Raw genomic sequence first — 25,645 nt, 5'->3', positions numbered from 1 at the left:
CAGCTTTATTTACTAAAACAGGTGACAGGTCATAGCTTGCTGACACCTTCAGCGGTTACCCTAAAAGAACACTGTAGAATTCTTAAAAAAATATTTTATTTATTTATTTGACACACAGAGAGAGAGAACACAAGCAGGGGGAGGGCAGAGGGAGAGGGAGAAGCAGATTCCCTGCTGAGCAAGGAGCCCTATGTGGGACTCGATCCAGGACCCTGGGATCATGACCTAAGCTGAAGGCAGATGCTTAACTGACTGAGCCACCTAGGCATCCCCAACACTGTAGAAGTTTTTAATGGCATAGCCAGGAATCCTTTATGCATTCTTTGTGTTCTATTTAATTTTGGTGCTCGAAACTGGAACATAAATTCTGAGCTCAGAGCTCAGAAGCTCAAGAAAGGTACCTAATGTAACATTGTTTTAATGGTGACATGTGTGCCGAGTCTCTGCTACTTAGGGAATAGGAAGGTCTCTCCCAAGGAGACTACTCAAGAGGGGATAGCAGGACTCAAATGAAGAAGATGGGCTGCTTTAGGGACTCGCATGGGGTATAGTCACAGTAAATGCAGGCTACATCCACAGGCTCTTTGGCAAATCAGAAATACGTAATCTTACCTCTCTCTCTCTCTCCCACATACACAGGCATTGTTGTTGTTCCAACCAAGTTAAACTTGAAATGTGCATGGAATTTTTGAAGCTAAAGATAGCCCACAGAAATTCCCTTATTGCTGATTAACTCTGGTTTCTGGGCAATACAGTAGCTGGCTCAGGAAATTCCCAGACATATGTATGCATATAGACTGCTTTGTGGGAAGGGAACATGTCCCCATTCCCATCCCTTAATCGGATAGACAGGTGACCCCACTCTCCTCTACCTGTAGCTCTTTGTGTCCTTGTCGGCCTCCAGGAGATGGGAGCTTTGTTTTCACCCAGGATCTCCGAGAACTAAAAAAGTGTCAAGTTGAATGAAGAGAGACATAGATTTATGTTGTAGTTGAGGCTCGGTGAACCAAGGTGTGCCCTGACAGAAGACAAAGTGCCTTGGCAGCCAGTACCATCGGTGGTGCTTCCATCCGGCAGGGCTGCGGCGGGACGTCATACCAGTGCTGGGAACGCAGAACGCTCTCGGTTGCTCCCCCGTGGGTCTTCTGGCCAGCAGCAGCAGTATGTGAAGCACAGAAATCCTGGCCAGGTTTTTTGGGGTTTTTTTAAGTTTTCAGTTTTAATTCCAGTATAGTTAACATACGGTGTTATAGAGGGCTCTTTCTTTTTTTTTTTTTAAGATTTTTATTTATTTATTCATGAGAGAGAGAGAGGCAGAGGCAGAGGGAGAAGCAGTCTCCCTGCTTCCCGCGGAGCAGGGAGCCCCACAAGGGGGCTCAATCCCAGGACCCCGGGATCACAACCTGAGCCGAAGGCAGACGCCTAACAGACTGAGCCTCCCAGGCGCCCGAGGGCTGGTTTTCTTTTTAAGCACAAACCAGTACCCCAAGGTATAGAAATCGCATTAAAGGCTGTGGCTCTTTCTGTGTGAGAGATGCCCTTGGTCTTGGCACCGGCCGCGGTCTTAGAGGCACCATGAGCAGCCTCCATGCTCCAAGCAGTAAGAACCACACAAGCAGCCCATGTGCAGTATCCTTACATGCTCCCACAGATTCCATCTTTGAAATATTCTGGAATCTTTCAGAGAATGGCTGCATAAAGCATGTCACCTTTAAAGAATGTGAACACATAACAAGTACCTAAATATAGCTTAACATTTGGATGACATAGGACCACTTGTAATGGTCCTATGTTTCCATGTTGATTTGTCCCCTAGCCGGGATCCCATTCTAAATAGACACTATACTGAAAAATATATGTATGGGTATCTTAACTTTATTGGTTGTTTCTATTAGCTTCAGGTATTGAAAATTTTGCTTTAATGCTTTTTTAAATTATGTCGATTCGACAGCAAAAAGTACAGTAAGTTTGTCATTTATGTGTCCTTAGATTCTCATGACGCAGTTTTGAGATTTAACTCTGCTCCTACACGCGGCTATGAGAAAGATGTTGGAAATAAAACCACTGTGCGCATCATTAATTCCCAGGTAAGATGGATGGTGTGTTCTCATGGAAGTACATCTTATAGGTAAATAGTTTAACTGGATGAGTGAAGAGAAATTACCCATTTATTCATGACTATGGTCTTGCTTATTTCTATGGGTCTTGTAATTAAAAAGAACAGAGAAAAAAATGCAGATAAATAGAACTTATGTGTGACATGAATAGGAAGAAATGAGTAAATAAGATTAAAAGGAAAAATCAGTGTACATATGGAAATATGTGTGTCTATCCATACACAGGGGTACATACATAATCATAGATTTAGCATGTTGCATTTTATGAATGGAGGAAAAGACAGTTAAATTTAAAAGAAATCGCAGTGGTGAGAAAGGCCAGCAATGAAGGGGAGAAAAGCAAAGGTTACAAAATCCAAGGGTCAGTAAGGTGGCTTGCAAACTTTAGTCCATCATTTGAAAAATTAAAAAAAAAAAAAAATGGATTGTTTTGTTAAGTATTTCTCTTCCTGGTGTTCTTCATAAGAATACTTTCCAAGTTCAAAGCAAAATTACTCTCAAAACCACAGCAGTTCCCAGAGTTTCAAACTATATAGAAAGAACATGAGGTGATGGATGATTTATGACAGGTTGCTTGCAGAAGGAAAGATTAGCTTTCTGCATGGTACCCTGAAACAATCGTCATATTTCCTTACTTCACAGATGCCATCGATTGTAAGAGCCACCATTCATTCAGTCACAGCTTCCCAGCTTTTCAACATTATCAACCCCACCAAATTGAAATACGTGTCCCCTGTAAGATACGCCCTGGCTTGTGAAATCTTCAAATATGAAGAAAGAAAGTATATCTCGAAAACTGAAAAATTGCCCCTGAAAACTGATGAAAACCAATACTTTTTTCCCTCCAAAACTGTAGTTTAAAAAGACGATTGGCAGGTATCTCCTGGTCTCCTCCAGGACCAGATAGGGACACAGAGGGAGGAAGTCACATCGCGGCTGCCATCCGTCCGCCGGCTGTCTGTGTTCCGTTTGTCCCGAGCCTGGCCCTCTGGAGGCGCCTTCATAAGGCAGGTCATCCACAATTGCACCTCCCTCTCCAATCACCTGTGAAAGTAACTGGAGATGATGCTGGGGTGCCGAATTAGCTAGGGCATTGCATCTTTCAGAAGTTGATTCGATGCCATCAGCTATGAAGATGGTGCTGGTGAAAATGGAGGAGACAGTGGATTTTATTTTTAACCTTCATTTCCCCAGACATTTCTTTACACACATAAGTGTGCGATGCTCACCTCTCTCCATCCCCTGGAGGAAAAGACAAAGTCTGAACAACTTTTTTTTTTTTTTTTTGCTCTGATTCTTTTTTTTTTTACATTTTCATCTTTTTTTAAGATGTAATTTTGAAGAACCAAACACTTATTTTAAAATGACTTTTGTTTGTATTTGCAGATTCTGACCAACCCCAACCATCACTTCATTGACAGCTCATTATATAAAGATGTCATTTTGGTGGCCTGGGACCCTGCTCCTTATTCTGCAAATCTTAATCTGGTAAGTGTTTTCTTTAGGGTAAGTGCCCCTACCCTAACAGTCAGACAGTGCCTTTGACTGATTAATAATGGGAGCAAGTCAAGGATTAAGCTTTCACAGAATGAAACCACTCACGGGCGCTACTTAAATAACATGTGTATTCATACCATTTTGATACCCGGTTCCCAGGGCATACTTGGTGAACATGATCTATCTAATGAAAAAGGGCTTTTGCTCTCGAGGATTTAAAAACCAAAAAAAATTACAGTGTCTAAATATTCAGACATTCCTAATTTCACTAGAGATTGGGTGGAGTAAACTCAGAATGTTTCCATTGTGATAGGGTTACTTTAACTTCTAAGCAGTTACAAGACCTTCTGAAATAAATTCAAAGTGCTTGTCAAGAGAATTTAAACTTTGTGAATCAGCAGCTCATTATTCTTTAAGTGTAACCTGTTACAGCCTTTCCTGGAGTGTGCCACTCTTTGGCTTCTGCCTCTAAACCCTTTTTTACTTTACATGGTGTAGTGTAAACCAGATTATTACTAGCCATCAAAATATAAGCAAGTTATATTCATGGCGTTCTGGCAAATCATTGCCTATCTAAAGGAGCAGCTAGTTACTTTGGTGAAAACTTGGAAGAAAAGCCAGTGCAGTTTTTAAGGAGGGCTGGGAAATATGTATGACGGTTTAGCCTCGTGAAAGGTGCTGTCAGCTGTGCCGAAGAGTGTCTTTCAACTTGTTCTGCCATGACCTAGGAGAATGCATCCTTCTTAAGATAAAGGTGGGGGAGCTCTTGGCTCCACCAAGAGGTAACTTTCCAAGAGAGCAGCTGTCCAAGGTCACATGGGTCCCTCTGGGGGTGTTTGGTCACTGTTCATCTTGAGACCAAGCTGGACGTTTACCTAGCACGATTGCTAACTGGTTGTTAACTAGGAGTACAAACCAGAATCACCTGGAGAGGATTTTTCAGATGTATCTGTCAGAGCCCCATTTCCAGACATGTAGCCTGCAACCTGAGTGTGTATTTTTTTGAGAAAGCTCTCCAGCTGATTCTCACAGGTACCGTCTACCAAGAATCAAGTGTGAAATGCATGTTGGAACTCTTCAGCTTCCTTTCCAGACTGAAGTTCTCTAGCTTTAAGTTCTGACCTATCTCTTGCTGTTTGTGGACAGACTCAGACCTCTAGCTGTTGGTCCTTGTTTCTTCCTCCTTTGGAAGCAGCCAAGCCCAGGGCACAGAGCTGTCAAACCCAAAGGACATGGGCATGACTGTGCCAAAGTCCAGGCAGCAGGGCTGCTTTCTGTGTGGCCTGTGCTCTGGAGGAGGAAGGGCTGAGGAAACTGAGGCCCATACTCCTCTTGCTTCCCTCCTGCTGCCTCTCGGCTTGGGGGCAAAGTGTACTACAGATGATTGGGCCTAGTCCTTCTCAAAACTGTTAAAGCCACAGAACCCATCCAACCAGGGAATATTACTTGGGATTGATATATACCTCCTATCTCCCCAAGGTGTCAGTTCGAAGGGATAATGGGGCCCTCAGAGCCTTACGAGCTAAGTATCTCCCCCACAGACCTCCAAATCCCATTTCATGACGGCACCCGAGACATTCTAAAGACATTTACAAAACAATCAACCTTATTGTGCATTTTTTCATACAATAATGTATGTATAATCAGTAGAGGTATACATTTTGATGAGTGTTAGCAAATTTATATAGCCGTGTATCCACCACCACAGTTAAGAAATGGAATATTTTCATCACTCCAAAGAGTTCCTGGCGCCCCACCTGGGGTCTTCCAGGCCCCAGACCTAGGCAACAACTGGCATGCTTTCTGTCACTATACATTAGATAAGGAAAATATGTTTTTGAAATACACTGATTGAGCCCAGGGGTCAGCAAACTACAGCCATCAGCCAAATGTGGCCCTGTTTTGTAAATAAAGTTTTATTGGAATACAGTAATGCCCATTCGTGCTCTCTCTGCTGTGCCTTTGTCAGTACAACAGAAGAATTGACTAGTTGAAGAAGACCGTGTGGCTCACAAAGCCTCAAGTGTTTACTGTCTGGGCCTTTACAGAAGAGTCCGGCACCCCTGCCCTACCTCATCTCCCATATTTCACTAAAGAACAAAGTACCATCCTCCAGGGCTGGAACCCTATCTTTCTTTGTTCTGGTTCCCTCTTCCAGTGAGGCAGTGCCTAAAGACGCGACAGTCACCACCTCATTCCCCTCCTGTTCCCTCAGCCTGGAAGGAGCTTCTGCCCCCACCTGGGTGCTGCCCTGTTTCCTTTTCGCACTGTGGTGCTCTGTACTTGATTGTGTTGATTTTTTTTTTTCTTAGTGGTACAAGAAGCCAGATTACAACCTGTTCACTCCATATGTTCAGCACCGTCAGAGAAACCCAAATCAGCCATTTTATATTCTTCATCCAAAATTTATATGGCAGCTTTGGGACATTATCCAGGAGAACACCAAGGAGAAGATTCAGCCCAACCCACCATCTTCCGGCTTCATTGGTAGGTGTATATAAGAACGGATGATCAGGCCGGCAGGATTAGGCTTCGTATCTAGTAAATGTACAGTTACGTTATTTAATCGGAACAGTTAGAAGGTGGTTTTAGAGGAAGCATAGATTAGCTGAAGATAGTAGAAATACTCTGTTCTGATTATCTATTGGTGCATAACAAAGTACCCCCCAAATTTCAGGGTGTAAAGCAAGAAGTATTTTATTTTCTGTCATGATTTTGTGGGTCTTGATTTTGGTGGGCTTGGCTGGGTGATTCTTCTGTTCCATGGGCATCGATGAGAGTCACTTGGTGGTACTCATCTGCTTCCTGGGATGGCTTCCCTCCCATGGTTGGCCCCCTTGGTGCAGATGGCTGGGAGGGTGGGCTCAGCCGGGAATGTTGACTCTGTGCCTGCACGTGGTCTCTTATATGGTGGTCTCAGGGTAATTGGGCCTCTTAAATGGACACTCGGGGATCCCGGCAAGCTTCTTATGACTGAGGCCTAGAGACCTGCACAGTGCCACTTGCACTGTATTCTGTGGGTCAGAATAGTTAAGGACCCATGGGATTCAAGGGGAGGACACATAGACCCCACCTGGGTCATCTATGAGCCACCATCCACTTACCCATTCACATTGTTCACATGATGCCAGATTGAGGAGGTGAATTTGTGACCGTACGATAGTGTCATGTGCTGCAAGAGAAGAGGTGCAGGCTTTGATGAGAATAATTCTAGAACCTTCTACAGCTCTTGCTACCAGAGTGCACTAGCTCTAATCTAAAAAATGGATTGTTTTATCTAACAGGATCATCACACTTGGCTTATTATATATATTTTTTGCAACCATACTTTGATCCTCAAAATTTGTGGTCTTACCCCATTTCCTTACCTATGCCTCAGCTAATCATCCCATTATCTCTTTGATTTTACCCAAGTAGGGTAATATTAAGAAATAGCTTCGATCCCCTTGGCAATATGAAAGCTGTAATAGAACCAAAGGATATTAGTTTTGTCCACAAAAAACTGTGATGTTCTCCACCCTAATTTCAATGAATTTACAACACTGCATCTTAATTTGGGCTGTGCTGTGGGTCTCTGTGAATAAAGGAGAGATTTATGGAGATAGTAGTGGTTTGGTTATGGATACAGGACCTTCAAGTATCTGAACTGAGGCTTGTGGATTTTGGAGTGAGTTTCTGGTATTACAATAATGTGAAATATTTTACATAGAATTCAAGACAGAATTTACAATATGACTGCAGATTATTTTCCTCAGGCATAGCTAACCACCCTTTTAAAGTCATGCCTTTGACACTCTATTTCCAAATCAGTCCTGAAATGCTAGGTACTTTATCTTTTGTGCAATTTTATGGGACCCTGTTGATTTAGGAAAGAAAGTATAATCTAGTTTGTCAGCAAAGGTTAAGTGGGATAAAATCACGCTTAGACAGCATAATAGGATGTGGCAGAAGTTTAATAAAATCTTTTTCGTATTATTGCCTTCTCACGAATTCATGGGGCTACCACTTGCTTGGAGCAAAAGTTTTCGAGCACAGTGGGGGCTGTCAGATATACTTACCACAAAGTATAGTTTGAAAGATTCAAGTTGGATCCTCATAGCTGGAGAGAAACAATTTCCCATGTGTTTTTGTTGGACGGAATCCTGCCGCATATGGCTAGCTTCCTTTCATACCTATTTACTGAGAATTTGGAGTTTTCAGAGACTGATGCTTGCCTTTGAGGCGTCTTTTACGTGAAGAAGGGGAAATGCAGTCTGATGGCGTTGCAGGAGTGCTGACTGGGGCGGACAGGTGAAGCGTGACTTGTTCTCTGCCATTTACCACCTTTTTGATCGTGGGCAAGTCAATCACTCCTGTGGGCCTCCCTGTTCTCTTAGAAGAGATGAGAATGATAAAATCTTCTTCAAGATGAGTTGGTGCACCCATTTGCCATGATTACTGTTTTCTACCACTTTCCTGCCCAGATTGGCAGCTGCAAGCCACGGGGGGCTATTTACATTTAAATTAATTAGGATTGAATAAGAGGGAAGCTCCAGGAAGCACTGGCTTCCTTTCTAGCTCTTAGTAGCCACGTGCTCTGGCAGTGCAGAGGGAGACCATCTCCATCATCACACGCAGTTGTATAGGATGGCACTGTGAAGTTCTGCTAGTCACAGAAGAATGAGAAAGAGCAAGCGGGTAATTATGGAAGTCTCAGTTCCCACTGGGTGGGCTCTGCTCTGCGACTGGAGACACCGATATTGCAGAAGCCACAGCCCGCCATCATCACCTTTGTTTGCTGCTCTTGTCCCCGGCCAGATTTCAGCGTTAGCCCTCACGAAGGATGGGCAGGAGAGGCAGCTTGTGTGAGCTGTGCTCAGCAGAGCACCATTCGCCCTCTGAAGACCCCGCGGACGTTGTAATTGGCCTGCCTCCTCTTGAATCTTGCTCAGAAATATGCTGAGAGCCAGAGTCTGTTTTATAACCTCTCTGATGTTCCTAAGTATTGGTAAAATGATGTCACTCACATCTCAAACTTTCTGCCATAAGAATTTTTAAAAATCAGTGAGTTATTTTCTCTTATCAAAAAGTGTTCTCCAGGGGGGCCCGGGTGGCTCAGTCGGTTAAGCATTTGATTCTTGATCTCAGCTCAGGTCTCAATCTCAGGGTCATGAATTCAAACCCTGCGTTGGGCTCTCCATGCAAGGTGTGGAGCCTACATTTAAAAAAAAAAAAAAAAAGTGTTCTCTAAATACTCCTTCGTGTTCTAAGGTCATGTTGAAAAAAAAACTATTGACTTCTTATCTCACCACCTTATCATTTCCAACACTAACCTCTCCTGTCCCTTACTGAACAGAAGAACCCATCATAGAGCTCGTCAGTGAGATCAGGATGTTTCTGGGTGCACAGCAGAGGGTTCTGCGCAAGTATGGAGGTCAGCAGGACATCCTCTATCAGAGAAGAGTAATTTCCTGATATTCTGCTTTCCTCATCAGCCCAGGGCTCCACCCGGAGGTAAAGCAAGATGAGTTCCTGTGCTTTATTGAAGTGCGCATCTGTACAGGAAAATAGTCTCACATTTAATTACTTCTATTACTAAACCCACTGCATATATTTTCCTTGTATGTGTTTATGAATCTGCATGTGTAAAATAGAAGGACTCTAAAAGTTGACCGTTTTGAACACACAAGACATTTCTTTCTATGGAAATTTATAGCCAATGGCCGTTAGATTCCCAGGGGAACACACCTAGAACCCCTTAAATGTATTGTGATTGGTTGCTATTCAGAGGCCTATTCCTGGGGCCTCAGTTCATCATATTGGAGGAAGGTGGGGAAGATGGAAGGGAAAAGCCACTAGGTGGATATTAATTAAGTACCTCCTATGTAGCAGGCACAGGGCAAGGCCCAGGGGTAGTGGGAAAGAAACCAGGCAAAGGTCCTGCTCACCACGAACTCACGGTGCAGTGGGTGACCCACATTACAGAAATGTGTGTTCCCTAAATAAAATAAAATCACAAACTGTGCAATGAAGGAAAAGAACAGGCTGCCTCGAGGGCTGGGAAGTGTCTATTTTGCCCATCATGTTCATGCTCATAGCCCAGCACATAGGAAGTACAAGAAATAATTATTTGGAGAATGAATGAATGTTTTAGCTCAGTGGTTCTCAAGTTCAGCATATGTCAGAATCACCTGGAGGATTTGTGTATTAGTTAGCTAAGGCCATGAAGTAAAGTACCCCAAGACTCACCTCCTGGAAGGAATCAGCATTTATTATTTTGTGGTTTCTGTAGTCAGTATGTGGGAGCAGATTGGCTGGATGGCTCAGCATGCTCTTTCATGAGGTCGCATTCCAGCTGTCCGGACATAGGTTGGCTGCTCTGTTTTCTAAGTGGCTCACTCACAAGATGGCTGGTGGCCAAAGGCCTCAAATCCTCACCACAGGGACCTCTCTAGGTGTACTTGGAAGTCCTCACAACCTGGCAGCCAGCTTCCCTACAGCAAGCGATCTGAGAGAGCAAAGAGGAGGCCACGGTACTTTTTATGGTGTCGTACATTATCCCCGTGGCTACATTCTGTTTGTTACATCAGTCAGTCCCATTGTTGTGGGATGGAACTACCCCAAGATGGGAACACCAGGTAGGGATCCTGGGGGCCCTGCTGAAGCCTGGCTCCCACACCTTTCTAACACACAGACACCTGGGCCCATCCTAGAGTTTCTGAGGAGGTGGAAGGGGCGAGAATTTGCATTTCTGCCGGTTCTTAAGTGATGCTAATGCTGCTGGTCCTTGTTCTGTGCTTCGAGAACCACCTTTCTAGCGTTTTAGAATCTTAAAGTTATAAGGAACTTTAGAAATCTGGTCTGCAGATCCTGTATTGATAGACGTGCCATCAAGGTGATAAGCATTTGGCTCAGGAGAACACAGGATGCGACCAATACATTATTCTTTTTGTTTCTTTGAAGACATAGCTAAAAAATTTACTCTTATCATTACTGATGGACCTCTTTCATGTCTTGAAAACTCGTGAAATGTCATACATAACAGCTGGCTGTAAATGTCTTCTTAAAAGTGGATTTTTGTTTGGTTGGTTGGTTGACTCTATCATCTTGGGACCCAGATTCTTTACATATACTGATTGTTTGGGTATAAGTTTTGGCACCAATAAGCAAGGTCCCAACTCCAATTGATTGCAGGAAACCATCCTCAGGAATATTCAAGCAGATGGTTCAGCCAACATCTCCCATTCTAGAAGCATGACATCATTTTTGGACCTTCATTAGGAACCCCTAACCCTGGACCAGCTATCTCCTTGATGGAACATAAATCTCGAGGGCTTGGCTGGTAGATAGGAGCTATGGTGGGTATGTGTGTTTTCTGTGGGGAAAAGAGAGCAAGAAATACATAGTCCCTCCCCCCCAACCTTATCTGCAGAGGATACATTCCAAGACCCCCAGTGGATGCCTAAAACCTCAGATAGTCCCAAACCCTATTTAGACTGTTTTTTCCTGTACATATATACTGATGAAGAAGTTGAATTCATAAATTATAAATTATTTATAACAGTGTATCCCAAGAAAAGTTATGTGAATACAGTCTATCAAACTCTGTTATTGTACTGTACTCACCTTTCTTCTTGTGCTGCTGTGAGATTTGATAAAATGCCCACATGCTGAAGTGAGGGGAATGATGTGGGCATTGGGACTTGGCGTTTGGCCACTTACTGACCCTCTGATGGTATGTCAGGAGGATCTGCTTCCAGACTGCAGGTGATTGTAAGTAACTGAATCTGCAGGATTAGGGGAGACTACAGTGTTGAAGGGAAGAAGAGTCTAGAAGCTACTTCTGTCCACTGCACCATTCTGAATATTCCTTAGAGCAAGCTTGGAAATATTTCTGTATCAGCATTGTCTTTGATCATAATACCCGAGTATGCATTGTAATTTTTCCTGGGTTCTGTGGGATCTGTGTATTATCAGCTCTTATGGAGAAGTTTTCTTATGGGCAAGATGTCCTAGTAAGATCAGATTCAGGCACAGATATTTCATTTGCACCTAAATAAATTCTTCTTGTTTTATCTACAAATAATAGGAACTGCCTTTTCTGATTATAAAGAAAGAGCAGTAAGTTGTGTAAGACTTGACAAACACATTGACCTAGCATTGAAGAAAACAAACTCTGAGAGCTTCTTCACTGAAACTCATTTTATTGCTGGAAAAGCATCCCAGAAGTTTCTTTTTCGGTTTGTTTGTTTGTTTAAAGATTTATTTATTTTAGGGAGAGAGAGAGTGCAAGTGGAGGGAGGGACAGAGGGAGAGGGAGAGAGAGAATCTCAAACAGACTCCCTGCTGAGCACGGAGCCTGATGTGGGGCTCGATCTCAGGACCCTGAGATCAGGACCTGAACTGAAACCAAGAGGCAGACACTCAACAGACTGAGCCACCCAGGCACCCCCAGAAACTTCTAATTCACATACATAAAGGACTTATCAAAGCTAATAATTTTAATATGCTTTCTTTATAATTAAACTAAATTAGAGAACATATGTGAACAGTTTTTATAATATTGACACAATGTAAATACATTTTAAGATCAAGTGAATTAAACTATACTTTCATTGCAAGCTTTATTTAATAAGATACTTATTAAAGATTTAATATCTATGATATATACTGAAGGTAGTACTCTCATATTTCTAAATGAATATTTTAAACTATGATTTCCCCTTTTTTATAACATCAAACCGATATTACTACCAAACTACTCTACCAAACAAAATATTTTGAAGAGTCACTGCTAAAGAAATGAATATTCACTGCAATTAAACATGAAAACTAACTCAAAGTTGGACATTGATTAGTGATAATTATCTTTCAAAATATTTTAGTGTAACTGTGTAAATATATTCTCACTTTTGTTAACAAGATCATTATGTGAAAATCAGTGAAAACTTGACTAACTTCTCAAGAAATCTCATTATTAACATATATAAGTCTAAGGAGATTTAGATATTATTTATCCCAACATAGATATTGGTCCAAAGCTTTCACGAAACCTGAAGGAAGAGACTGGCTGTCTTGCTTTATGAGATTTTTCATTGTAACAGAAAAGTCTCCTTAGTGGGCCCTTATACAAAGGGGAAAATAACATTATAACTAAATATTTAAACAGTTTTTTAAAGCACCAGATAATCCCACCACCACCTCCAGTACTGCCATCTGGTTGTATTTTAGTCTATACTCTTCCAAATCATGACCACAGAGTTCTGTTTTCTTAACATTGTTTAATGAGGGGTGCCTGGGCGACGCAGTCAGTTAAGCATCTGACTCTTGATTTTGACTCAGATCATGATCTCAGGATCCTGGGATCAAGCCCTCCATCGGGCTCCACACTCACCAGGGAGTCTGCTTGAGATTCTCTCTCTCTCTCTCCCTCTGCACCTCCCTCCGCTGGTGCACACACTCTCTCTCTCTCTCAAATAAATAAATAAATCTTAGAAAAAAATTGTTGTAATGAATGAGCTTCCATCAGTGTGTGGTACCATGCAACAGGTGCACAGTAAATGTTTGCTCAAAGAATGAAGGGATGAACAAATGAATGAGAAGTTGTGATTTATGCCACCTTAAAGACTCTCACCTCTGATTCAGCTGGTCTCACATGTAGAAGGATGCCCACGTCTTCTCCTGTCACTAGATGTGTGTGCTGTGTCCTGTCGTTAAGACCTTGGGCTCTGCAGAGACCAACACCAACCCTTGGTTCTACCAGTCAACTAAGTATGTGATCTTGAGCAAGTTACTCCAAACCTCCAAGCCTCAGTTCTTTCAACGAGAAAATGAAGATCCAGGTGGTGCCTTTATGTTTGAAGTACCATATGTGAATTATCATGTGCTTAGCCCAATAGCTAATGTTTTCTGTTCACTGTTACTGTGATGTTTCTCATCTAAAACGTTATGCTCGGTCAAATAAGACCATATTCGCAAATATAAAAATGCTGTTCTTTTGTTAAGATACGTAATCAAGGGGCGCCTGTGTGGCTCAGTTGTTAAGTGTCTGCTTTCGGCTTGGGTCATGATTCCGGGGTCCTGGGATCGAGCCCCACATCGGGCTCCCTGCTCCTCGGGAAGCCTGCTTCTCCCTCTCCCTCTCCCCCTCCTTGTGTTCCCTCTCTCGCTGTGTCTCTCTCTCAAATAAATAAATAAAATCTTTAAAAAAAAAGATACATAATCAAACAAATAGACTTGTTCTCTTTGATATTACAGAGGCCATATCAGTACATCAAATAGAAATATCATAACTTATGCCTCTCTTTAGTTGTTGAGTATTTAAGTTGTTTCAGAGTATTTGATATTCTCAAACAATTATATTAATGAGTCATCATTGTATCTATGTACAAAAAATACTAGAGCTTATTCTGTATGTGAATACATAGACTTTGCTTCCTTTAAACCATTTCCTAAGATAGATTCCCAAGAGTATTAGTGCCGAGCAAAGAGTATGTATGATATTTTGATGTCAGTTTGTTACACACTGACATACTGCTTTTTCTTTGACTTTCTGATTGGAGCCTTACAGTTCACAGAAAGAGGCACACTGGTAGATACACTGGGAATGTGGTACATGAACCATCCTCTTCTCTAGAGAAGCAGTAAAGGGATTCTTGGCCCTGGTGGACAGCACATGCATTTTTTAAATTAAAAGGAAGTAACATGGATCAAACTAATTTTGAGGATCCATAAGGACTTCTTTCTTTGGAACAACTTTTTTATCTAATTAGGTTCCTTACCTTCAGCCCACTGGGCAGCTATTCATGCACATGTGAGTAGCATTTCTCTCTTTCATCCCTAGTTGGATACTAGAGATTTACCTTGTTATTTGGTACTTGGAAGTCGTTTTGACTGTACCTTAGCCTGACTGAGGATAAGGAATAATTTACTTGGAATCCCACGGCTTCCATTTTGTTCTCATAAAGAGAGATATTTTTATAGAAGGTCAGTGAACTCACCTGGGGTCATAAAGCATGGCTGGATTGGTTTGTCACTTACATGCAGTAGGGCATCCAGCCAAGCCAGGAGGCACCAGCTTCACCATCCCTGGCTCATAGCCTGAGGACCAGCAGACAGACAAGCCTGGCAGCACAGGTCCCAACCAGTGGCACAGAGAGGGGAGACTCTCTACTTAAATCTACAATTGACCAATTGACATTATTTTTATTGTACAAACCACCAGCACATCCTGCCACTTTTTAAAAGGCAGCCACTACTGATTATAATTATAACTAATATTTCTGGAATTCATAAATGCAGACACTATAATTTCAGGCTATTTAAATATGCACAAGAGGGGCGCCTGGGTGGCTCAGTCGTTAGGCGTCTGCCTTCGGCTCAGGTCATGATCCCAGGGTCCTGGGATTGAGCCCCACATTGGGCTCCCTGCTCTGTGGGAAGCCTGCTTCTCCCACTCCCCCTGCTTGTGTTCTCTCTCTTGCTGTGTCTCTATCAAATAAATAAATGAAATCTTAAATATGCATAAGAATAATAGGCTTAAATGCAAGTCATAACTTTCTTTTCCATTTTGTATTGCTTTTGGGGGTTCTAATTTTCCAGTATATCACCCAAACTCAGATGTTTAGCACAAAATAATCAGCCATTTAATATTCATATATATGATTGTGTAAAATACGTCACAATTATATTGATTAGGAACAACTTTTGCATTTCCTTATGAATAGTGAATCCTGAATGTGTATTACCATCAAATAATACAATATAAATCAGTGAAAAATTGGCCTTCAAGTATTACACCTGCATGATATGATTTTATCTAATAAGGTAGATGCTTCTTAAACTATTGCTATAGTACATCAAGTTTAAGTCTCCAAACCACCTTTTAATTACAAATATTTTCTGGAGTTCTCCCCTGAAGAGTTGCTTTTGCTCTTAAATAATCCTAAGTATAGTTCTCACGATTTCCTATTTCATGATGAATTTATGGGGAAACCTGACAGAGCTGCTAGATTTCCATTAGACTGGCATATTCCATACACTTAGGTTTTCTTTCACTCTAACCTTTCCTTCGGAAATATGTTTTGCAGTGTTGTATTGGTCATTCTCAGAAATTCCTAATTTACCTTACATATGATGTATGTTCAAATGTTAACTGGAACTGATGTAGGCCAGTATTTTGTCTGTCACTTACATTGTGTTTTTTATATCCATAGCTTCTGTGCCATGTGTTGAAAGGATATATTCGTTAAGGAGAAAATTCTATCATTCTGAACGATTTTGGATGTTACTTTAAATATTTTGCCAGGTGAAAGCAAGAGAATTTTAATCACAGTTAAAGTCAAGGCTATAAATGATTACACTATACTAGATGGGGAAACACATCAAATGCAAAGCTAGATACGCAAAGTAGAGTTTTATAGGGGAAACCTAATTCAGAATTTGTTGATACTCTGCACATGGGTTGCAGTTTGCTTTTTATGCTGATTTTGGAGCAAATAAGTGTTTATACTGCTAGTCATATAATGTGACATTTTATTAAGACCAGTTGAAATGCTTTTTAATTGGTTTGATAATTACATTGCATTATAATACTTAAAGACATATAATTTGGCAAATGAATGCTTCTTGAGACATAATTGCCCAGAAAAAAATGTGCGCCTTTTTTTTTTTCTTTAGATGAATCCCTAGTATGGACTCATTGATAAAAACTGGCCAAAGAAACTGAATGTTAATTGAATTATATTTAAAGATTTTAAAAAGCTGACTACATGCCCAGCTGATTGGCTTAGAAAAATACATTAAAAAGTTTCTAAATACTCATCTGCCTATCTAAAAGTCTGGCTTCATGTTAAAAGCAGGAATTTTTTATATTGAGGTTTAATTGATGTACAACATTATATTAGTTTCAGGTGTAGATCAAGATGATTTGATTGTTTCTATTGCAAAATGATCACCACAGTAAGTTTAGTTAACATCCATCACCATGCCTGGTTTGCAGAATTTTTTCTTATGATGAGAACTTTTAAGATCTACTCTCTTAGCAACTTTCCAATATGTAGTAGAGTGTTATTAACTACAGTCTCAATGCTGTATGTTATATCCCATGACATATTTATTGTATAACGGGAAGTTTGTACCTTTTGACCCCCTTCACCTGTTTTGCCCACCCTCCCACCTCTGGCAGCCACCAATCTGTTCTCTGTATTTATGAGGGTGTTTTTTGTTTCTTGTTTGTTTGTTTGTTTGTTTTTATTCCACATATAAATGAGATCACATGGCATTTGTCATTTTCTGTCTAACTTATTTCATGCAGCGTAATACCTTCTAGGTCTGCCTTTCTTCACTTAGTAATGCCTTCAAGGACACATAAGCTGTTTCCATATCTTGGCTATTGTAAATAATGCTGCAGTGAACATAGGGGTGCAGATATTTTTCCAGGTGGCTTCATTTTCTTTGGGTAAATAATGAGAAGTGGAATTGCTGGATCATAATGTAATTCTATTTTTAATTTTTTGAGGAATCGCCATACTGTTCTCCATAGTGGCTGCATCAATTTACATTCCCACCAACAGTGCACAAGGGTTTCTTTTTCTCCGCATCCTTGCCAAAACTTGTTATTTCTTGTCTTTTTGTTGATAGCCATTCTAACAGGTGTGACATAATATCTCATTGTGGTTTTGATTTGCATTTCCCTGATGATGAGTGATGTTGAGCATCTTTTCGTGTACCTCTTGGCCATCTGTATGTTTTCTTTAGAAAAATGTCTATTCAGTCTTCTGCCCATTTTTTAATTGGATTGTTGGGGGGTTTTCCTATTAAGTTGTATGAGTTCTTTATGTATTTTGGATATTAACCCCTTTTCAGGTATGTGATTTACAAATATTTTCTCCTGTCCAGTAGGTTGTCTTTTCATTTTGTTGATGGTTTCCTTTGCTTTGAAGAAGTTTTTTAGTTTGATGTAATCCTACTTGTTTCTTTTTGGTTTTGGTGTCAAATCCAAAAATTCATTGCCAAGACCCAGGTTAAGGAGCTCATACCTGTTTTCTTCTAGGAGTTTTATGGGTTCAGGTTTTACGTTCAAGTCTTTAATCTATTTTGAGTTAATTTTTGTGTATGGTATAAGATAGCACTCCAATTTCATCTTTTGCATGTGGCTGTCCAGTTTTCCCAATGCCATTTATTGAAGAGACTTTCCTTCCTCCATTGCATATTCTTGGCTCTTTTGTTGGAATTTATTTGACCATATAAGTTTGGGTTTATTTCTGGGTTCTCTATTCTGTTCCATTGACCTATGTGTCCGATTTTATGCCAGTACCATACTGTTTTGATTACTATACCTTTGTAACATAGTTTGAAATCAAGGGAGGGTGTTGCCCCCAGCTCTGTTCTTCTTTTTCAAAATTGTTTTGGCTATTTGGGGTCTTTTGTGGTTCCACACAAATTTTCAGAACTTTTTGTTCTATTTCTGTGGAAAAAAATGCTACTGGGATTTTGATATGGACTGCATTGAATCTGCAGATTGCTTTGGGTAGTATGGATATTTTAACAATATTAGTTCTTCCAGTCCATGAGCATGGAACATCTTTCCATTTATTTGTGTCTTCTTCAGTTTATTTCATCAGTATCTTACAGGTTTCAGTGTGCAGATCTTTCACCTTCTTAGTTAAATTTATTCCTAGGTATTTTATTGTTTATAATGCAATTGTAAATAGGATTGTTACCTTAATTTTTCTTTCTGATAGCTTGTTATTAGTGTAGGGAAACAACAAATTTTTTTGTATATTGATTTTATATCCTGCAAATTTACTGAATTCATTTATTAGTTCTAACAGATTTTGGTCTAGTCTTCAGAGTTTTGTATATCTAGTATCATGTCATCTGCAAATAGTGACAGTTTTACTTCTTCCTTTCCAATCCGAATCCCTTTTATTTCTTTTTCTTGCCTAATTGCTCTGGCTAAGACTTTGTACTATGCTGGATAAAAGTGGCAAAAGTGGACATTCTTGTCTTGTTCCTGATCTCAGAAGGAAAACTTTCAGCTTTCCATCATTGGGTATGATGTAGCTGTGGGCTAGTCATATATGGCCTTTATTATGTTGAGGTACATTTCCTCTATACCCATTTTGTTGAGAACTTTGATCATAAATGGATGTTGAATTTTATCAAATGCTTTCCTACATCTACTGTGATGATCATATGATTTTTATCCTTCATTTTGTTAAAGTGGCCTATCATATTGATTGATTGATTGATGCTGAATCATCCTTATATCCCTAGAACAAATCCCACTTGATTGTGGTGTATGATCCTTTTAATGTATTGTTGAATTTGGTTTACTGATATTTTGTTGAGCATGTGTATACTTATGTTCATCAGGGATATTGGCCTGTGATTTTCTTTTATTGCAGTGTCCTTGTCTGGTTTTGGTATCAGGGTAATGCTGGCCTCGTAAAATGAATTTGGAAGTGTTCCGATCTTCTCTGTGTTTTGGAAGAGTTTGAGAAGGATTGGTATTAATTCTTCTTTGAATGCTAGGTGAAAGCAGTAAAATTTTATTAGTGATGAAAGCAGTTACTTTCTGGTAGTCCTTAAAATTACTTAACATAAAAGTTTAAGTGATTTTTTTTTAGAAATTCTTTACCAAGTAGCATAGCATTAAATTATTTATATTCTTTTTGATTTTTAGGTAATCCTGAGCAGTCCTAAGAGAGGAAATGAAAAAAAGAATAAAAACATTTTTAGCATAACCAGATGTGAATTCCCCATATTGGTCTGGCATGGAGAACTGATTATGAAGTAACATGATACTTTGAATTTATCCATTTTTGGTATCTTTGCAGAAAAGATTTAACCTGGCAGGCTTGACTGCTGATCTTTAGCAAGGCATGCTTACAAAGTTGGCCCTTGGCTGGCATCTGGGATCTTTGATTTGGGAAGGTTCCCAACCCCATAACTGTAAGAGTAGTTCACCATGCCTAGACTGTTTATGTAAGCAGTATGGTTTATGCTGAACACCTGCTTTCATTCTGGAAGTCTGGAATTTTGGTATGTGCCAAGCAGAGACTGCCTACACGACCAGTTCCCAGCAAAAATCTTGAGTAATGAGTCTCTCAAAAACTTCCCTGATTGGCAGCATTTCACGTGTTGCTAGGGGTATTAAGCAAATCCCATGTGACTCAATTGGGAGTAGAAACTTGGCCTTAGTTTCCCCTTGAACTTTGGCTGATTTTGCCTTGTATCCTTTTGCTTTAATAAATCATAGCTGAATATCACTAAATATTGGGACCTGTGGGTCCTCCTAGTGAATCATCAAACCTGGGGGTGGGCTGGGGACCCTCAACACGGTACTCTATTGGTAGTAATTCAGAGGATGTCTGAGGACCATGTGTTGCCAGCGGATAATAGGGCTCAGCCTCACAACACTTACAGAAGCAATGTTGGTGGTAGGGCTCAAACATTTTTTCCCAGTACAGTCTGTAAAACACTTTCTTCAGGTCATCCAAAGAATTGTAGGTTGGTGCTCACTACCTCTTTTTAAAATTTAAAGGTTAGTTCTTTAATTTACTTTCTTTCTTTCCTTAAAGAAACTTTCTCTTAATCCCCCAATGATTAGCACTGTGCCCAGTTTAATAAATGTTGAATTTAATTGAAGAGGCCTCCAGCAGAATGTGAAGGCTTTGATCTTTCCCAGCCCTGTCCCAACCTTGCCTCACTGCGGTGTCTCCACCCACATGCCCTGTTCCCTAACACACACCCTGTGAACTGTACCAGGGCTATTCTAGAACTCCAAATATTGATGTCTGCCTAGTTCCTTTTTGCAAAACAAGAAGAAATTTCGTCTTTGGGATTTTGTGTGTGGCTATTCACTCATTGGATAACTGATGTATAGATTTGACCACATTTAGTAATAGTGATTTTCAGTATTTATTATATGACAGAGTCTGAATCTAAACTCAAAATGATGTGTAATAATGGCCTGAATAAATGGAAAAGCAGAGTATGCATATGCCAAAAGAACTGACCATGCTGTCTGAAAAAAGTTCAAAATAAGAAAAGTATTCTGCAGCTTTGGTTCCATCGGTCTGGTCCACTTTTCACATGTGCCCAACAAATTGTAAATTAATGTTCCCTTCCCTTTGAAGGGGTTGCCGTACCAGTTGTGATGTTAACACTACAGCTAGCTGCCATTTAAACATGTAGAGCATATTCTGCCAGTAAGTCTTAGGATGCTCTAGGCTCACGGTTACCGGAAGCCACAAGTTCATATGAGCGCACGATGGGATGGACAACTGCTATTGTTAAGTCTGTATCAGATAGGGAAAAGATCAGGAGGAATTGTGCAGATAACTCAAGGCAAGAACCCACACTTTCTTAACCTCTCTTGGCATCCATTTTGGACTATCATGAACTAACTGCCAAGTTTCTGCATTTCTGAAGCTCTAGAAGTTATTTTCAAATACAAGGTATTTATATATGAGAACACTAAAATGTACCTATTTACTTGCAGTGAAACTAACTTCTTGCCTAGTCTTCTGAAAAAATTTATATTGTATATCTAGCAAACGCATGGCTTAAAATGTAATAATTAGGGGCACCTGGATGGCTCAGTCAGTTAAGCGTCTATCTTCAGCTTAGGTCATGATCCCGGAGTCCTGGGATCGAGCTCTGAGTCAGCTCCCTGCTTGGCGGGGAGTCTGCCTCTCCTTCTGCCCCTCACCCTGCTTGTGCTTATTCACCCTTGCTCTCTCTCTCAAATAAATAAATAAAATCTTTAAAAAAATGTAATAATTAACCAGCAGCAAGAGTGAAAATTTTCTCTCGGAAACATCTATTAAGATTCAAAGAACTTGGGGTGCCTGGGTGGCTCAGTCGTTAAGCGTCTGCCTTTGGCTCAGGTCATGATCCCAGGGTCCTGGGATCGAGCCCCACATCGGGCTCCCCGCTCCGCGGGAAGCCTGCTTCTCCCTCTCCCACTCCCCCTGCTTATGTTCCCTCTCTCGCTGTGCCTCTCTCTGTCAAATAAATAAATAAAATCTTTAAAAAAAAAGATTCAAAGATCTTAATAGATGCTCTTTTTTTTTTCTTTTTTTTAGAGAGAGAGCATGAGCAGGGAGGAGCAGAGGGAGAGGGAGAGGAAGAGAATCTTAAGCAGGCTCCATGCCTAGCACAGAGCCCAATGTGGGGCTTGATCTCATGATCCTGAGATCACGATCTGAGCCAAAATCAAGAGTTGGGACGCTAACCAAATGAGCCACCCAGGTGCCCCTTAGTAGTTGCTTTTTGAGACCAAGACAATAGCAAGGACTAGAGAAACTACCCAAGGATTTTCTCACTTGGGTGTGGGTGGCAATTCAGCTCTAGATTTAATCTAACATGTAGAATGTCTAGCTACTTAGTAAATAGCATGGGAATCCCTTAGAGCAGACTTCTTCAAAGAATATTGTATTAGACCAGCATGGTCCTCAAAGATTGTCCTCAAAGCATGGGAAGTGGACCAGCATTGGTCTGGAAACATTAGTCATTGGTCTACAAGTAGATCATTGTAGAAATTGGAAGTATTTACAAACTTCTGTAGTAACTTGACATAGAATGACATGCAAATATGTGATAATTTTTCTAGTAAATCATTGTACTGTATTTTACAAAAGTAATGGTCTATGATAGATTGGACTTCCTCCACCCACCCCCAAATGGCCCTTCACCACAAATAGCTTAGGAACATCTGTTAAAAAATGCAGTTTCTTAGACCCCAGCATAAACCAGAGGAACCCAAATCTCTGGAAATGGGGACAAGTCCCAGGAATGGACATTTAGCGAGCTGCCCGGATCATTCTTTTTCGTGCCAAAGTTTGAGAACTGCTTTAGGAGGAAGGCCAATAATGTGGCTAATACATTTCTGAAGTATAAGGTTAACTTCTGAAAGCCATCCACTCTAAGGACCAGAGTCGCAAGGTGACAGCTCTTACACGTTTGACTTCAGCCCTCAGGGAGGAGGTTGTGTCCTTGGCTCACAACACAGCCCAGCTAACAGAGACCTGTGGTTTCTACGTACAGTTCCATTGCTAGCTTTTGAGATGCCTTTGTGCAAGACACCCTTGAAACCTCTTCAACTGAAAGTTGTTTTTATTAATTGTATTAATGGAAAGCGTCTAAGTATGCAAGGGGTGTCTAGGATCCTTTGATGTGGTTCCTCCGCACATCACACCATGCCCTGGGGAGGGAGGGCTGCCTGCTTCAGGGCAATGCCATACAAGACCTTGTTCCATAGCTCCTGCTTAGAAAACCCCGACGCCCTCCTCAGCTCCATAGACACGGGCCCTGTGACGCTCATCGAGAAAGAACACACACATCAAAGGGGTTCTTGTTTGTTGCAAGTGTAAAGTAACCGGGATCAAAGGGGCAATTTTAATGCTCCCTGGGCACATGGCTTTCTCATTCACCATGTGAATCAGTAGATGATTTTATGAGGAGGAGGGAAAAAATATTTCTAGAGCAGTAATTGCTCATCAGAAGGAAAGAGACTTCTTTATCGCCTGTGCTGCATGTTTAGGTGTTGAAAACCACTCTCCTCGGTGACTTCAGGAGTGAAGTGCTGGTCCTTGGCTCCCCCTGAATCGCTGTCACCTTCGGTCATCCCAAGGAAGGGGCCTCAACCCAGCAGTAGGTCAGCCAGTGAAGAGGAGGAGGAAATAGATTGTGGGAGGAAAAGGAAAGGAACAGACCAGTAATTTGAAGTTTTGACAGAGCTCTTGAGGACAGTTTTGCTTCTTAGAATTTGAACTGAAGCACCTCCTTCTCTCTGTTAGGAATGTGTTTTATTTTCAGCCCCAATACTGTGTCCTGGCTCTCAAGTCACACCTTTTAAGGCTTCTAAACAGGATGCCATTGTTACCTGTGGACCAGCACCCCTTCTCCTGTTTCTCTCCCTTCCCTTGTCTGCCAGGCAGCCGAGGAGGTTCAGGCTGACCTCCTTGAGCAACTCCTCTGGATCCCCAGGCAAAATTCAGCCCCTTCCCTCTTCTCTCCCGGTGGCCCTTATGCATGACTTTCTCTGGTTGTGAGGATTTTCATGGTTTATTAATTAGAAATATGATTGTCCTCTGCAGATAGATGTTGCCATTTAACAGGATCTAACTGTTGTGACTATGTTTTTTCATAAGAAAGGATCCTTCTTTCATAAAAGGGATAAGCATATATTTTTTTAAAGTTTAAAGGATATCAACAAAGATATTGGTGGTGCTGGGGAGAAAGAAAGCCATTTAGCCCTTCTAGATCAAGAACTAGATTTGCTCAGTGAGGATAAGGTTTGATGGGTCTCTATTTGAAACATGAAAGAAAGAAAGAAAAGAAAGAAAGAAAGGAAGGAAGGAAGGAAGGAAGGAAGGAAGGAAGGAAGGAAGGAAGGAAGAAAGAAAGAAAGAAAGAAAGAAAGAAAGAAAGAAAGAAAGAAAGGAAAGAAAGAAAGAAAGAAAGAAAGAAAGAAAGAAAGAAAAGAAAGAAAGAAGGAAGGGAAGAAAGTTAGTTAAAGCAACTTTAATACTGACAGTTCCAGGGAGATAAATAATTTTGATAATATGAATCTTAACATCTGCATCCCCAATCCCATCTCTTTCTTTTCAAACAACTGTCTTATAATCTGTTATAATCAAGCAACTATTTTATAGTCAGTTTTTTCTAACCTGTTTCTTTGGAAACTACTCTCGCAAATGAGAACAGGACCTGCGTGTGGACTGTGACGCATGGTAGTCCAATTTGGGGAATTCAGACCTGTCACTCACTAGACTGCCGTCTTGTTCAGTTCAGTACCTCTGTCTCCTCCTCTCTCGCTGCCCCGCCCACGATAATCAACCGGACCTGTGAATGTGTGTCACATCTCCGTAGGCCCCCGCACCCCATGAACCGCAGACAGGCCACCTGCTGGAGGTTCCAACACTGCAAATGTGTAAGTAACAGGAAACGAGTGCAGAGCAAGTGTGCATCCTGCAGTCACTCCCACCACCACGCTCCAAAACATCCTCGCTCCCGCTTGGAGTTGTTCAGCGGCTTCTAATTTTCTCCCCGCCGCAGGAATCCTCATCATGATGTCCCTGTGCAGCGAAGTGCACGTGTACGAGTACATCCCGTCCGTCCGGCAGACGGAGCTGTGCCACTACCACGAGCTGTACTACGACGCGGCGTGCACGCTCGGCGCCTACCACCCGCTGCTCTACGAGAAGCTGCTGGTGCAGCGGCTGAACACCGGCGCCCTGGGCGACCTGCACCGCAAGGGCAAGGTGGTCCTGCCCGGGCTCCGGGCCGTGCGCTGCCCCGCGCCCAACCCCGCCGGGCCGCCCTCCTGAAGAGGGGCTCTTGAGAAGCGATGTGCAATAAGGTACTACTGTTGTGCTCTGAGTCACAGGAGAATACTTGAAGATCTCTTTTAGGCAATGTAGGCTTCAGCCTTTAGACTGTAACGCAGCGGTGGCCACGAGAATTCTTCTTTTTCTAAGCCATTGAGTATTTATTACTGCTTTGAATACAGAAATGGAATTTAAAAGGAAAAAATGCTCAAGAAAGATGCAAAAAAAATGCTAAAAAGGAGGGGGGGCAAACGAATGACAAATGGGTATTGTACCTCCAGAAATGTTAACCTTTTCTTATGCCGTGGGCATCCCTGATGAGGGTTGGTTTGGGCTACAGGTTTCCGTGATGTACCTGATGTTATGAAGTGGTTTATACACTCTTGTTGAGGTACAGTATCTGTAGCACCTACTGTGTTACTTGTACATTCATTCGTTATTAAAGATCCTAGCTTTTATGACAAGCATCTGAATTATCACTCAGATGTGTTTATTTTAACATCAAAATCCCCCATATATGTTGAGAGATGCGCATGTTTGCAAACTGTTGCATTCCCCCACTGTTTCCCATTGCCCACCAAAGCTTTGTTCTTTGTGTATCAGGACAGATTTCTAAAACCAGAAAGCATCCATCTCGAGCAGTCCAAGAAAAAGCCAACCCTGGGATAGCACTACAGAGGAGAAACTTTGTTTTCCTGCAGTATTTTCTTG

The 25,645-nt window shown here is 41.3% G+C and overlaps 1 protein-coding gene across 1 annotated transcript in view; it reads left to right on the top strand.

Annotated features, from left to right (window-relative positions):
* ST6GAL2 (ST6 beta-galactoside alpha-2,6-sialyltransferase 2) overlaps positions 1 to 25,174 on the top strand; it is a 78,724-nt gene extending 53,550 nt beyond the window's left edge. Inside the window, exons 3-6 of the mRNA XM_035001899.1 lie at positions 1,990 to 2,087; positions 3,504 to 3,605; positions 5,927 to 6,101; positions 24,663 to 25,174. Of these exons, the coding sequence (XP_034857790.1) occupies positions 1,990 to 2,087; positions 3,504 to 3,605; positions 5,927 to 6,101; positions 24,663 to 24,934 (647 nt within the window). The 3' untranslated portion in view covers positions 24,935 to 25,174. The remainder of the gene's footprint in view (positions 1 to 1,989; positions 2,088 to 3,503; positions 3,606 to 5,926; positions 6,102 to 24,662) is intronic.
* Positions 25,175 to 25,645: the final 471 nt, after the last annotated feature.

The sequence above is a fragment of the Mirounga leonina genome, unplaced genomic scaffold, assembly GCF_011800145.1.
Source record: "Mirounga leonina isolate KUSES-001 unplaced genomic scaffold, KU_Mleo_1.0 Mir_125, whole genome shotgun sequence".
NCBI lineage: Eukaryota > Metazoa > Chordata > Mammalia > Carnivora > Phocidae > Mirounga > Mirounga leonina.
Note: the sequence above shows the minus strand (reverse complement) of the source record. Positions and strands in the feature narration are given on the sequence as shown.